The sequence below is a fragment of the Dicentrarchus labrax genome, unplaced genomic scaffold, assembly GCF_905237075.1.
Source record: "Dicentrarchus labrax unplaced genomic scaffold, dlabrax2021, whole genome shotgun sequence".
Taxonomy (NCBI): domain Eukaryota; kingdom Metazoa; phylum Chordata; class Actinopteri; family Moronidae; genus Dicentrarchus; species Dicentrarchus labrax.
The window spans coordinates 24,097,400-24,110,777 of NW_026136718.1; the positions used below are offsets into that span (position 1 = coordinate 24,097,400).

Sequence of the window (13,378 nt, forward strand, 5' to 3'; positions counted from 1 at the left end):
TGTGCACCTGTAAGTCAGTGTGTGTCACAATGTGAACAGAGTGTGTCACCACCTAGTGGTTGATTAGATTTACTGCAGACAGACTGACCTTCACCTTGACAAATGTTCTAGAGAAAGTACACTGACTCTTATTCTACTACATATAAAACATTATAACAAGACCTTTAATATTTAGCCAAATTTATTAAAGTCTACATTAAGAATCAAATGCAAATGTGTGGATAATTTAGTGTTTCCAATTGAGCTGCATGTGTTTGGAATGTGGGAGGAAACCGGAGACCCCGGAGAAAACCCACGTCAACACGGGGAGAACATACAAACTCCACACAGAAAGGGCAGAGGCTGTAAAGCCAACCTTCAACCTTTTCCTGTGAGGCCACACTGAGCCACCGTGCTGCCTTCACTCTTAAAAAGGATGTGTTCTTTTAATCTTGAAGCTAAGGTAGGTACTGCGCTGGAAAGTCATCATGACTCTGTGTCTGCTGCTGCATGATGGGAAGGTGGACTGACTTTGTTAGGCAGTGGTCCCCAGTTACTGATGAAGGTACCTTATACGCATGGTGATCTTAGCATTATTCAGGTTTTACAAATTAGACCTTTGTTACAACAATATCCAGAAACAAAGAAAAAACAGACCACATGACCATCTGCCACATTTCAAGTGATGTACTGTGTAACACTTCTGTACTAGCTAGCTATCATAATCAATAAAGAGTTAACAAAAACCTAAATAGACATTGTTGTAAAAAGTAACGTTACATAGAAATCTAACTGCCTCTTGCTAGTTTCTCCAACGTGTACCTACCCTAGCTTTATTGAGGTCTTTATTAGGTCGTACCAGACTCATCTGACAGTAGAGCTGAAGCTCACAAACTCCAGCTTTGTCAGTCTATCTTGAACTTCCTCAAACACCATCTGACACATCCTTTGTAAGAGTTTCATTTGGTATTCATCTTTAAAAATTCAGTTTTCAAGAATACCAAATGATAAAGAAATTACTAGGTGAAAAGACTGGGTGCGGGATACTTGCGTGTTCAACACGTGAATGGCTTCCTCAGAATCCTGGCGAGGGAAGAGAACATCCTCATAATGGCGGGGCGCTTCTGTTTCCTCTGTGGTGGTGATCCATTCTCCAGGTGGTTGACTTCGCTGTGAGACACCGATGTGTTCACACAGGCTGGAACAACTTTGCTTGTCCTCCTGGCCAAATACCTCCTCACTTTGGTTACAAAGCTGCCAGCTTTTTCCGAGGACTTGTGCAGCTGCGCTTTTAATGTCCCGACAACAGCTTCTTCAAAAGCCACATCCCTGGACACTACGGCAGCCTGCAGCAGCTTTGCAGATCCAAACTCGTGACAAAGTTCCTTGTAGATGGGAATGTGGACATTTCCAGTGGGATTTATCTCTCCCGCAGCCTCTCTCAGATGTTCCAACAGCCCATCAAAGTCCAGGTCGGATATGGAGGTCTTGGTGCAGTGAGCGATGTGGTCCAGAAGTTTGCTCAGAAACACAATGAGAAAGAACGTATTTTCTCTCTGTGGTAACTTCTCTGCAGGACTAGCAGAACACTTAACACTCTGCCCACCTGAGACGGCTGATCTTTCCTGCTCTGATACAGAGCAGATCGGTTCAGCTTCCTCTGCACTACACTCCTCAACATCCGACGCCTCGTCTGGACCGGAACCTTCTTCAGGAGACTCGTCATCCTCATCATCCTCATCGTTTGTCACCTTGACTGGAAGACACTCAGAGGAAAGACTGTAAAGAGATCCTTCATCCTCATCATCCTCATCCTTTGTCACTTCGACTGGAAGAAACTCAGAGGAAAGACTGTAAAGAGATCCTTCATCCTCGTCATCCTCATCCTTTGTCACTTCGACTGGAAGAAACTCAGAGGAAAGACTGTAAAGAGATCCTTCATCCTCAGGCGACTCAATGCCTGTAAGGATCAAGGACCTCAATACATGGAAGACATAGAAAACCATGTCTTCAGTTGGAGATAGTTTGGATGTTTCCGACCCATCAGACTTTGCCCGCATGGAAGAGGTTGACCCTCTGATTGCAGCCAGTTCACGGTTCACCCTCTCCGTCACTTGTGCTGCTACTAAACAATTTAGTATATCAGATTCATCAGACCTTTCCTGCTCGACTCCCATTACCTCACACAAATTAAAGTGAAGCAAATTCCCAAGGCTGAGTATGATATTGTAACCCAGTAAGAACAACACTTAATTGACTACTGTACTCAGGTTCAACTCAAGGAGCGAGGGATGGATTAATGTAAAAGGTAAACACAGGGATGTTTATTTTCACAATCAACAAAAAGTGGAATCACGGTTCAGATTCAAATCCCCAATATATAAAAGAAATAAAAGAACTGAAAGTCTCTTTACAGCTTATTGCTGTCTGATATCAATGTTCGTCAAAGTCCAGTCCAAAGCGCTTGGTTTGTATCTATGTCCGTCCAAGTGTATTCAGTGTGTATGTGCTACCCGGGTAGAATGTGTGTATGATTGTTTGTATGTTTTCTGCGCGCAGCTTAGATCTTATCTGCTCCAGGCATGAATCTTCAGGAAGATGATGAAGATGGAGAATTCCAGATATTCTCTAACCCTGCTTCGCGTCAGACAGGAAACCTGGTTGGAATCGACGCTGTCCCAGAATGCAGATCCAGCAACTAAAAAAAAACAATCGGAGTCCTCAATCATATAAAACAAAAGAAAGCAAATTCTCCAGTCGCAGCGATCTGGAACCCTCTGGCAACAACTTCGGTCAAATACAGATTCATAAACATGAGGACAAACAGTATTTCTTCCATAAAATGCCATCAACTTCACTCGTGGCTGTATCGTGAGTTGTTGGCATCAGGTTTTAGCTGAGGTATTTTTTGATCCCAGCATACGATGCTCACGTCTGCTTGGTTTACTACATATCACGTACATAATGCGCCCTCTAGCATAAAGAAACAGCATTCATCATTTACTTTATTCTGGACTCTAATAATCCCAAGGTTACTAAATACTACATACAAGTGTAGGCTGGAAGCTTTGGACTTACCTTGTGATGGAAGTGTCATCGTCCTGGGCAGTCTGGTCACACATCCCGCTTTCAATCTGAGGTGCCACAGATTGCAAGACCAAGAAGCTGAGCGACTCTACGATCTCACGGCACATGTCAGATAGTAGAACTATCATGTCTACATCCATTTTGCCAGCTCCCACCAACATCCACTGGCTGGAAGAGAAGAATAGGAATGGTTAGAAAAACAAACATTTAAACAGTGTGTGTATACATATATGTACGAATATATATAATTTCTGCTAGTGTTTAACATGTGACTCTGACTTACTCTTTTGTGATTTGAAGTATGAATGAGGTGAACACTGGTGCAAAGTTCTCGGATGTAAACAGTGGCACATCCAAATCGCTGTAGCTCACGTTCACTGCCTCACATGATGAAATCTAGAAAGACAAACAATCGGGTTTCAGCAACCAGTAATCTTTACACACTTCTCATGGAGAGGAGACTATAAAATAAATCTACATGTTATTCAAAATAGTTATGGTACTTGGTAATTGACAAACCAATTAAAGCTGTCAGCATTCAGACAGACCACATAGAAATCTGGGGCTTGGTGCATTTTAAGATGTTATTGTATCACAGTCTCACACACTAATTAACTTCCATCATCTCCCCAACAGAACTGTTCATTAACAATTCATTATCACTTAAATCTTAATCATCAAAAGGTGAACTTTCTCCCTGAAGCCATCGAGCTCGATCTAAAGGCACGGAACTCCAGAACATTCTATGTTATATACACACGCACGCACACACACACACACACACACACACACACACACACACACACACGCACACACACACACACACACACACACACGCATGCAGTGAATAATTCAGTACTTAGATGCTAATCAAATATTATTTTGTAAAATGTGCTAAAGAATAAACTTTATATAACACCTTAAAAGAACAAACATACATTCCCAGACATAAGAACTTGTACAGTGAACATAAAATAATTAATGTTTTTAAATGTGTTTAGATTCAATCTTGGTTCTCTGTAGAAGATAGAAGAAGAAGATATATACTTTATTAATCCCCTATTGGGGAAATTCTTCTTTTCACTCTTTTTTATTTTAACACACACACACACACAGGCTGAAATACACACTTCACACTTGTGGACATGCAAAAGGGAGAGAGATGGTGGTGTGATGAGCAGTTTCTTGGGGTTAGGTTGCCTTGCTTAAGGGCACCTCGGCAGTGCACAGGAGGTGAAACTGGCACCTCTCCAGCTACCAGTCCACACTCCATATTCTGGTTTGTGGGATTTCAAACCGGCGACCCTCCAGTTCCCAAGCCAAGTCCCTACACACTGAGCTACTGCCGCCCCTGTAATTACCAAGGTTATTGTTGGCTAGTTAACTAAAACTAAACTCAAAACTAAAACTGGGTGTGAAAAAAACATTTAGTATCTGAAATGAAAATAGGAACTAGACAAAAATCAAAAACCAAAACAATATTGCATACTTAACTAAGATTAACTAAAAAATATACAGCAAATGTCTTATTCATGTCTTCTACGGTCAGTTGCCTTCATAAAGTGTATTTTTATTGTAATACCTAGTCACATCTTAAATTTTCCCCTGACAAATAGCCCCCATATTATTATTTTAAAAAACACTAAAACTAAACATTTTTAAACAATAAAAATTCAACTGAAACGAGCAAACCAACTCTAGAAACTAAATGAAACTAAACCGAAAACCATCTAAATCAAATATAAACTAATGAAAAATACAAAACTATAATAACTCTAGCAATTACAAACACATTAATTAATGTACATTAATAATAGTTATATTATTCAGTCAGTGTAATAAATAAATGCCAAATAAACAACTATTCTAATATGAAATGAGATCAATAAATAGCTGCTATTTGTATTTGTAAAAAAACACCACCAACGCACTCTGTGAAAGAGATAGATGACAGCTACAGTATCAACAGTGTTTTCAGTCCTTTCGTAGCAACAGGTGGAGGCAAACTGACTGAGATAATCATAATAATAATCACCCAGCCACATATTCAGGAGGCTATCTCCCTGGTTCTTCATATCTGGAAGCAGGAAGTGGTTCAGTGTGTTCAATAAACACAGGAGGAGTTCTGCCCTGAAATCAATATTATAAGAAATAACATTAGCATAAGTAAGTTTACCTCAGTTTATAATGTCACTGTGGCTATTGTAGGTGTAATATTTCAATTGTAAACCTTATAAGGTTTGGATGAGGTTTGTTGTCAAAGCACATATACTACAACAAAGTGAGCAGGATAAATCATCTTTAAATTATTAAATAAGTGATATTAAATGGATAATATAATAAGCACACATTACGTTCCTCCATCCATTCAGGGCTGTTGTTTGAATATAATAATACTCATATAATAATTATATTAGATAATATCATTGACCACTTGTTTCAAAGTTAACATCAAAGCATCTCAATGTTACATCAATGCAACTCTACATACTGTTAATCTCAATATATTATTTTTATATACATACATTTCTCTGTACAGTCTGACAGCTTTAAAAGTGAGCTGTAACTATATCTGTCAGATAAATTGTGAGTAAAGCGTGTAATATTTCCCTCTGAATAGTAAAGTATAAAGTAGTATAAAATATATTGTTAAGTAAAACTGCTTCTAAATTGTATCTGGATTGGTCCTGTAAAGTAGTTTACAGTTTTTGAGTAAATGTACTTTAGCTCACTTGAATGGAGCGCAGACATTTTTATTGTTATCATTTAAACATGTGTTTTTCCTGCTGTGACAAGTGGAAATGTCCTCAGTGAACCAGGGTCTTATTGATCCACGGTGTATGTAAACGGTAATGTCTACAGTGGGTAGGTGGTCTTGTAAATTATATATATAGGACACCAGGTGGCGCTGCTGTACCACTTAAAAAACCCTGCAGTCAACAACAAACCCGGTTTGTGTCTCTTCAGGGGGAGTTGTCAGTGGATTTAAATTAAAGTTGAACTCCTGTAAACGACTGTGACGACCCGTTTTTCACATACTGATAATAATTAATGGTATTTAATGGCGTCTCAGAACTGGTTTCAGAATAAAAGCCCGTCAAAGTGTCAACTATGAGACTAATTACATATGATTTAGGATTCAATTTAAAAGGAAATGCCCTGTTATTAAAGAATAATTCCACTTCAGGGTTATAGTATGCGACCCCGTAGTGTGACCCAGTAAGCATCAAGACATTCTGATGTATAGTTTCAAATTAAAAGCCTGTCAAAGTGATAGAATTTAGAAATTGCTTTTAAAGGCATGCAAAAGATAAGTATTTATAATTTGATGTCACAACTAGAACTCTTAATAATACATAGAACATGTTGTACATCAGAAATCTTTACATGGATAGGGTTTAAAAAATATACATCTATCAGAATGTCTTGAAACTTACTGGGTCACACTATGGGGTCGCATACTATAACCCTGAAGTGGAATTATTCTTTGATAACAGGGCGTTTCCTTTTAAATTGAATCCCAAATCATATGTAATTAGTCTCATATTTGACACTTTGACGGGCTTTTATTTTGAAACCAGTTCTGAGACGCTATTACCGTAAGCTACTATAATCACGTACATCAAAAAACTGGGTCGGCTGGCTTGACCGTCGTTCACGATGTGTCGGCTTGCTTGACCGCAGTCGCCTCTTTTATCCACCACTGCAGCCGTCATGGAGGTACAGCATTAAATCCGTTTTATAAATCTTGTTTTCTCAGCGACAGTACGCTTTAATGAAAGTGTTGAGCTCTGAAGTTTCCCTATTGGACAGAGGAGCTCGCTCAGTCGTACGTCCGACCGTTTATGCAAATCCGCTCAACCCGAATATGGACACGGAGGAATGAAATATGGTGGAGGAGGCGAACATGGAGGACCGAGGACCGTGAGAGCGCTGCGGTACTGGTTTTAGGGGGGTAGTAAGAAGAAACGTGGATGTACCTCCAGCGGGACGTTTTCATCGGACAACCTCGGTGGAAAGTTTTGTATTTGCGTCTCCATTGTTTGCGCCGACAAGTGCGTCGAGGTAGAGTTTGTTGTAATGCAGTGAAGACCGACTTTTTCGGGGGGATAAAAGCAGGGCAGAGGGCTCCAGCCCTCTCACCATCCCGACGCTATGCCGTGGGTCAGCGGCGGTAAGCGGAGAGAGAGCTCGGAGCTGCCGCTGCCCGCGGGCTGGGAGGAAGCCCGGGATTACGATGGCAGAGTGTTTTTTATCGACCACAACACCCGGCAAACTTCATGGATTGACCCCAGAGATAGGTATGCTAAAGGCCTGGGAGTACTGGGATTACACACACACTCACACAAACTAATTTTAATTCAACAACTTCCCCTAACAAACCACCGTCAGTCCCCGGAGGAGATGCCAGGGCGGCCGGGGAGAGGGAGGGAGGGAGGAAGGGGGCAACGACTACAAGCGAGGGCAGTTTTGTTTTTGGGGTCAGGGCAATACATAGTCTTCATTCCCTTTAATGTGACATACGGTTGCGGTGCACATTGTTGCCACGACCAATGAATCAGATGAGATTTGGCAGCAGTTGTGGCCTCCCCACCTCTTGAAGAAGTTCCCATGCAAACACGGGATGTAACGCCCATGGTCACCCACCGTGCAGCTGCTCACATTGATACTTTTCCCGGTAATATGTGTGTTTAAAAGCCTGACAGGTCTTTGACATGGAGTTAGACTGCAGCTCAGCCTTTCCGGTTTGTTGTGTTTCAGGAGTTCATCTGCCTGTGTTCAGTAAGAAACTGTACAACACATACAAATCCCGTCAGCCTGGTCCCCTGAGTGTTTACTGATCTGTCTCTTCTTCCTAGAAGAGGAAACTTAAGGTCTGTCTCATTTATTCAGACATCAGTAAACTCAGTAGATTTATGACTTCCAGTGACCTGACACATTCCTGATTCACACACCTAATACACTGAGCTATTGTTATCCAGCTCCCCTTTCCTTTTCATACAAAGACACATCCAGTCCAGCGGTGTGTCAAGCACAGCTCTGAAGTCTACCCTATAATGTTGTAGTTCATCCCAAAATGACCCATACTGTGTGCGTTTCACTGGATTTAAGAATGGAGCATAGTACAGTGAGAGCTTTAAACTCCAACTCCCAGAAATCTTTGTGAAAATATGTCAGGAATGCTAGTTGGGCCACTGGGAAAGCTGCAAGGATGTGCTTTTGTGGGGACTGGGATTTCACCAACTCAGAATCGGGCTCAATCAGGCATTCAAAGCAGACTTTGCGAGATTACTGAGAATTATAGCAAGTATTTTAACTCTGCTGCATTATGAGGAAAAGGCAGAAATTCACAGCGCCTGACAAAAACAACACTCCAAGTGCGGCCGGAGACATGAGTCTGAATTTCCGTCTCTTTCTGTCTCAAAAGATTTTAAACCAGATTTCTTGCACCTGATTTAAGCAGTGGGAATGTAGGAGCTGCATGTAATCTAGATAAGAAAAACCTGATTTCCTTGAAGGCCCCCTCCTTGATTAACCATTGTTATGTGAAGCTGATAGCAGTTTCACAAGATCTTATAGTCGTCAGGGGGATCTGGGTTTTTCTTTTTTAGGTTTGCATGACTAAAGAATGTTTTCTGCATTTGTTCTGGTGCTGCTCAGTGATTTATAGGTTATCTCGGCCAGAGGAATGTCTACTGTCACCACCTGATACTGACTTTCCAATAAATCACATCACTAAAGCCCTAAAGCCGACTTTCTGCTAACATGCAACAGATACAAAAAGGTGTCAGCTATTCAGTCAGTGTTGCCGCTCTTAAAAATGTAGTTCTTTCCATCAGCTGCAGATAAAAGGACTGTTTGCATGGCACTCAGGCATGATATGGATGGCAGCAGCAGAGAGATGAATGCAGCGATGATAAGCGTGTATGACAGCTTCTGTGTTTAAGTACAACTGAAATCAAAGGCTGATAGTTTAAGGATTGTTGTTGGGTATCTACCACATGTTATTATAGGCCCTCATAATCATGAATTACAGGCTTGAACTGAGTGTGACGTACTGGTACGTGAGCTACGAGCCAGACACTTGAGAAGTGATTGTGATCAGATTCTTGAGATGTTTTACATGGAATCAGAAGAATGATCCAAATGTAGTTGGGTGCAGACTCTACGCTGTACTCTAAGCTCACCAGACAGTGACAAGTACGGCAATGGTGTTGGTCATTGTTTGACGGCTTGTTGATGGTCATATTATTGACTGATATTAAAGGCCCAGTGTGTAACATTTAGGAGGATCTATTGGCCAAAATATAATATTCATAGGTATGTTTTCATTGTATATATAAGAAGCTGAATATAAGAATTGTTGTGGTTTTGTTACCTTAGAATAAGACGTTTTTATCTACAGAGGGTCCTCTTCTATGTAATCCGCCATGTTGGACGGCCATGTTTCTACAGTAGCCCCAGATGGACAAACCAAACACTGACTCTGAATAAGGGCGTTTGTGTTTTCCGTATGTTATGTGCCGCTAGATTCCAGTAAATCCTCCACACTGTTCCTGAAGCCCAAACCCAAAGATCTTCAATTTTTACGATCAGACAATGAAAACAAATGTTTGAGAAGCCATTTAGAATTTTTGCTTTAAAACTGGCTATTAATTAATTGTCAATTAATTTCTGTCAATCAGCTTATCAGTGAATGTACTAATTGTTTCAGCTGCACTTAGTTTTGATTACTTTAAGTGGACTCTTGAGCTGATGACTGATTTAGAAAATGTCACCCAGTTAGAGGGCTCAGTGTTTATTGGACCTTGGTAGTTTGTGTCAGAGACTGGCAGGACAGATGTGAAGTTTTAGGGGACTGAAACATGCCTTATTTAGCTGCAGGAATCAAAGCCTCCATATTTTGGGCATAATATGATCTGTGTTTGAAGTGTAACAAAGGCCTCAGGAGCTCCTCTTGAACTCCTGACGCTCAAGAAACAAAAGCTCAGTTTGTGTGAACACCTTGTGTAGCGGTGCCGAGTGCAGGTACTGTGATCTGACGTGTCGTACAGCTCGCAGCTAGGGTTGTCCGACGTGTGCGCGAGCCTCGAGTCTGCTGACCCGCGGAGAGGCGTGTCAGCTGTGAATTATCGCCTAATCACTAAAACACAAGAGCCATTGAGCTCAAACATAATTGTCAATGATGATCATGATGTGCTGTAACGGAGCTGCATATCAGCCAGAGTCCAAGTTAGTTCCCGCTGGCACATTGGACGTCTACGGGTGGTGGAGAGGCTGGGTAGAGCTGTGTTGGTTAAGCAATGGCGTGTAGTGAAAAGTGAACGCAGTGCGCAGATACCTGGGAAACTGATGGAGCATCTCTCAACACACGGCGTGCAGATGACCAAACTGGCCTCACCATGATATGACTTGTCTTTCAAGCACAAAGAGGGAAATGAAAACCTCTGCAAACCCTCTACTACATCCCTCAGTACTCCTTGCGTTCACTCCTGATGATCATTTTGAGGACGGTGGATACCTCAAGCAGCCCTGCCAGCTACTGCAGATAAGCCGAGCGGGTCTGTGGGGCTTTTTTGTTACTGTGGAATGAGCGTAATGTTAGGCATGCCTACACTAATGCCCAGGGGCTCTGCTTGCTCGCGGCCCCAGACAAAGCAGCAGAACAGAGGCAGTTCCCACGTGTCTGCCTCCTCCTCTCCATCCTGGGCCCTGTAGGCCTCCTTTATTAGCTCTGTTATGCAACAGCCATGGCCGGCCTGCCGCTCAGCAAAGGGAGGCCTTTATACTTGGTCACAAAGCACACCAAATTCAATTATTCTGGAAAGGGTGAGCTGTGTTTCCAGCACCGAAAGGTTATTCACATGCGCTGAACCCCGCTGTTATTTTGCTTCCCCCAGTGTTTTCATTATGATGGCTCTTTTTTGTCTTTTGGTGGGGGGAGGTTGCAAACATGCCATTGCTTGATCCAGTGTCATTTTGCCCTATGTTTTTTCTGTGTTCTTTTTCATGAGCACACAATATGTTGGTCTTCAACTTTCACCTCACTCCTTGTTCTGGAAGTTCAAACCTCTTTCTTCCAGCAGTTACGTTGACGGCCATTATTCCCTTTGATGTCCGGCTTTCCCAACTCATTATCGATACTTTACAACAATAAAAAGATGCATTAATTGCCTAGCTGTTGCTTTGTATCAGTCCTTCTATGCTGTGTGTTGATGCCCCTTCTGAGGGAGCTCCATTCAGCAGTCAGACTGTAGGTTGCTTGTGTTTTATGTGTATATTGTGAAGAATGCTACCTAAACAGGACATGCCAGAGTCGGTGGACCAACCTCGAGCTCTGGGCCACCATTGTTTTGTTTTTTTTCGTTCCTCACATCTGCACAATTCTTATTCAAAAAGAAAGATGTAGTTGACAACTCTGGCTCTACTGTGTTTGTCTTTACAGCTTGTCATAGCTTTCAAATCTCAAACAGTAAGAGGTTAGAAAGAACTAAAAAATCTCTTTTTACTGTACTTCAGCAGCTTTTCATGGGCTTGTAGTTTAGTGTGCTCATTCTGAAATGAGACAGTTTGGGAACACCCTCAGTTTAGCATTTATAAGCAATATATAACGCTTATAATACTCTATAATGTAGTTGTGAGCAGATGAAGATTTATTTAATATTTAGTGTGTTATATTGTACTTTCATATATTACCTGTTTATACACTAGCATGCAGTTATGGGTTCTTCACATTAGGAGTTACAGTTCTTAAAAAAATGCATTAAAAACACAAAACAAATCATTTATATCAGCTTGCTTACAGTTGTTTATAATGTGGCTTTAAAGGAATAGTTCAGCATTTGTGGGAATTTGCTTAATCTGCTTTCTTGCTGGGAGTTCAATAAGAAAAATGATACATCTGTCATGTAGCTATGAAGCTACCGCAAACATGGGGATACGCTAGTAAATGTGGTGCCTTCATTTCAGAAACAACATAGTTTTTTGGGTTTTATAAATGAACAGGAAGGCTGCGTTATGTCACACAGGGCTACTGTCCATGTGAGCGTGGCCTTAGCGGTGCTGGTCGGTGAATTTTTTAGGTTTGGACAGAGCCAGGCTAGCTGTTTCCCCCAGTTTCCAGTCTATGCAAAGCTAAGCTAACGGTGTGCTGGCTGTAGCTTCTGTAGCATATTTAAGCTACAGACATTTGAGTGGTAACAATCTTCTCATCTAACGCTCAACAAAACAGTGTATTTCCCAAAATCTTGAAACTATTTCTTTAAAATAAAGTGCTACCATTTGTTGATGAGGTATTGTGGTCAACTCTACTTTTAAACAGACACGTGTTAGACTTGAATACTTTGAATCCTAATATAGCCGTATGTGAGACAGCCTCCTTATAAAAAGAAGATACATCATCACACTTCATTACTATGAAGATTATCAGTGAATTGAGAGCAGTTGTATGCTTGTATAAAAGTGATTATGGTCAGGATCCTACACTCTTCTCAGTGACTGTGACTTTTTTTACTCAAAGTGTTGTGCATTTGAGCTGTTTTATTTACGTCTTTGATTGATATTAAGTTAATAAGCAGCCCTTCTAGCCCTGATCGCAGATATGACAGTGAGCCCAGCTCTGCTTCACTCACAATAAGACAAGCCCTTCCCATGTGTCCAGACGCCTTCTAAATGTGTACAGAGACAGAGATGTCGGTCTACTTATAGGAGACCTATTTCTATAAGATTCAACACATAATAGGAGAAGCGGGTGTCCGTCTGTCAGCTGCTTTAGGCCTTGCTCTGAAACGCTGCACCAGGCCCTGGACATAAATGACATTCCTCCCAAAGTTGTTTTCACATTTCTTTTTTAACGCAGAAAGGAATTTGTAGACCAACAACACTTGTGGCCTTTTTTTTCTCCGAGACTGTGTCTGTCACCCCCTCCAGAGAAGAGCTAACAATATGAGAATGAAAGCAGGTGGTATTTGTGCTGCATATCGCAGTTAAAATGGGAACATGCAGAATTCTCTGTTATCACCTCATGCCCGTATAGGACACTGAGTCGGTGTCATCACATTTGTTGTTTTTCTGGTCACATATGCCATGCTTATCATGCAGAGGTCAAGCCTTAATTCTTATTTGTATACTTCAGCAGCTGGCTCACTGGGATGATAAAAGACTTTCAGTTGGATAAGTTTGTTGCAGTGATTTCTTCCTGAGGCGAGCAGTCTTCTTCCGTGATTGACTCTGGATGTTTTATCACACTAGTGTTTGGTTTATTTATACAGTGATCCATCACACGATTAAACATCAGTGTCAAAAATTCATC

General features: G+C 41.3%; 1 protein-coding gene across 2 annotated transcripts in view; it reads left to right on the forward strand.

Annotated features, from left to right (window-relative positions):
* Positions 1 to 6,716: 6,716 nt before the first annotated feature.
* wwc3 (WWC family member 3) overlaps positions 6,717 to 13,378 on the forward strand; it is a 29,988-nt gene continuing 23,326 nt past the window's right edge. For both annotated transcript variants that reach the window (XM_051376020.1, XM_051376023.1), the window contains exon 1: positions 6,717 to 7,367. In XM_051376020.1, the coding sequence (XP_051231980.1) occupies positions 7,222 to 7,367 (146 nt within the window). In that variant the 5' untranslated portion in view covers positions 6,717 to 7,221. The remainder of the gene's footprint in view (positions 7,368 to 13,378) is intronic.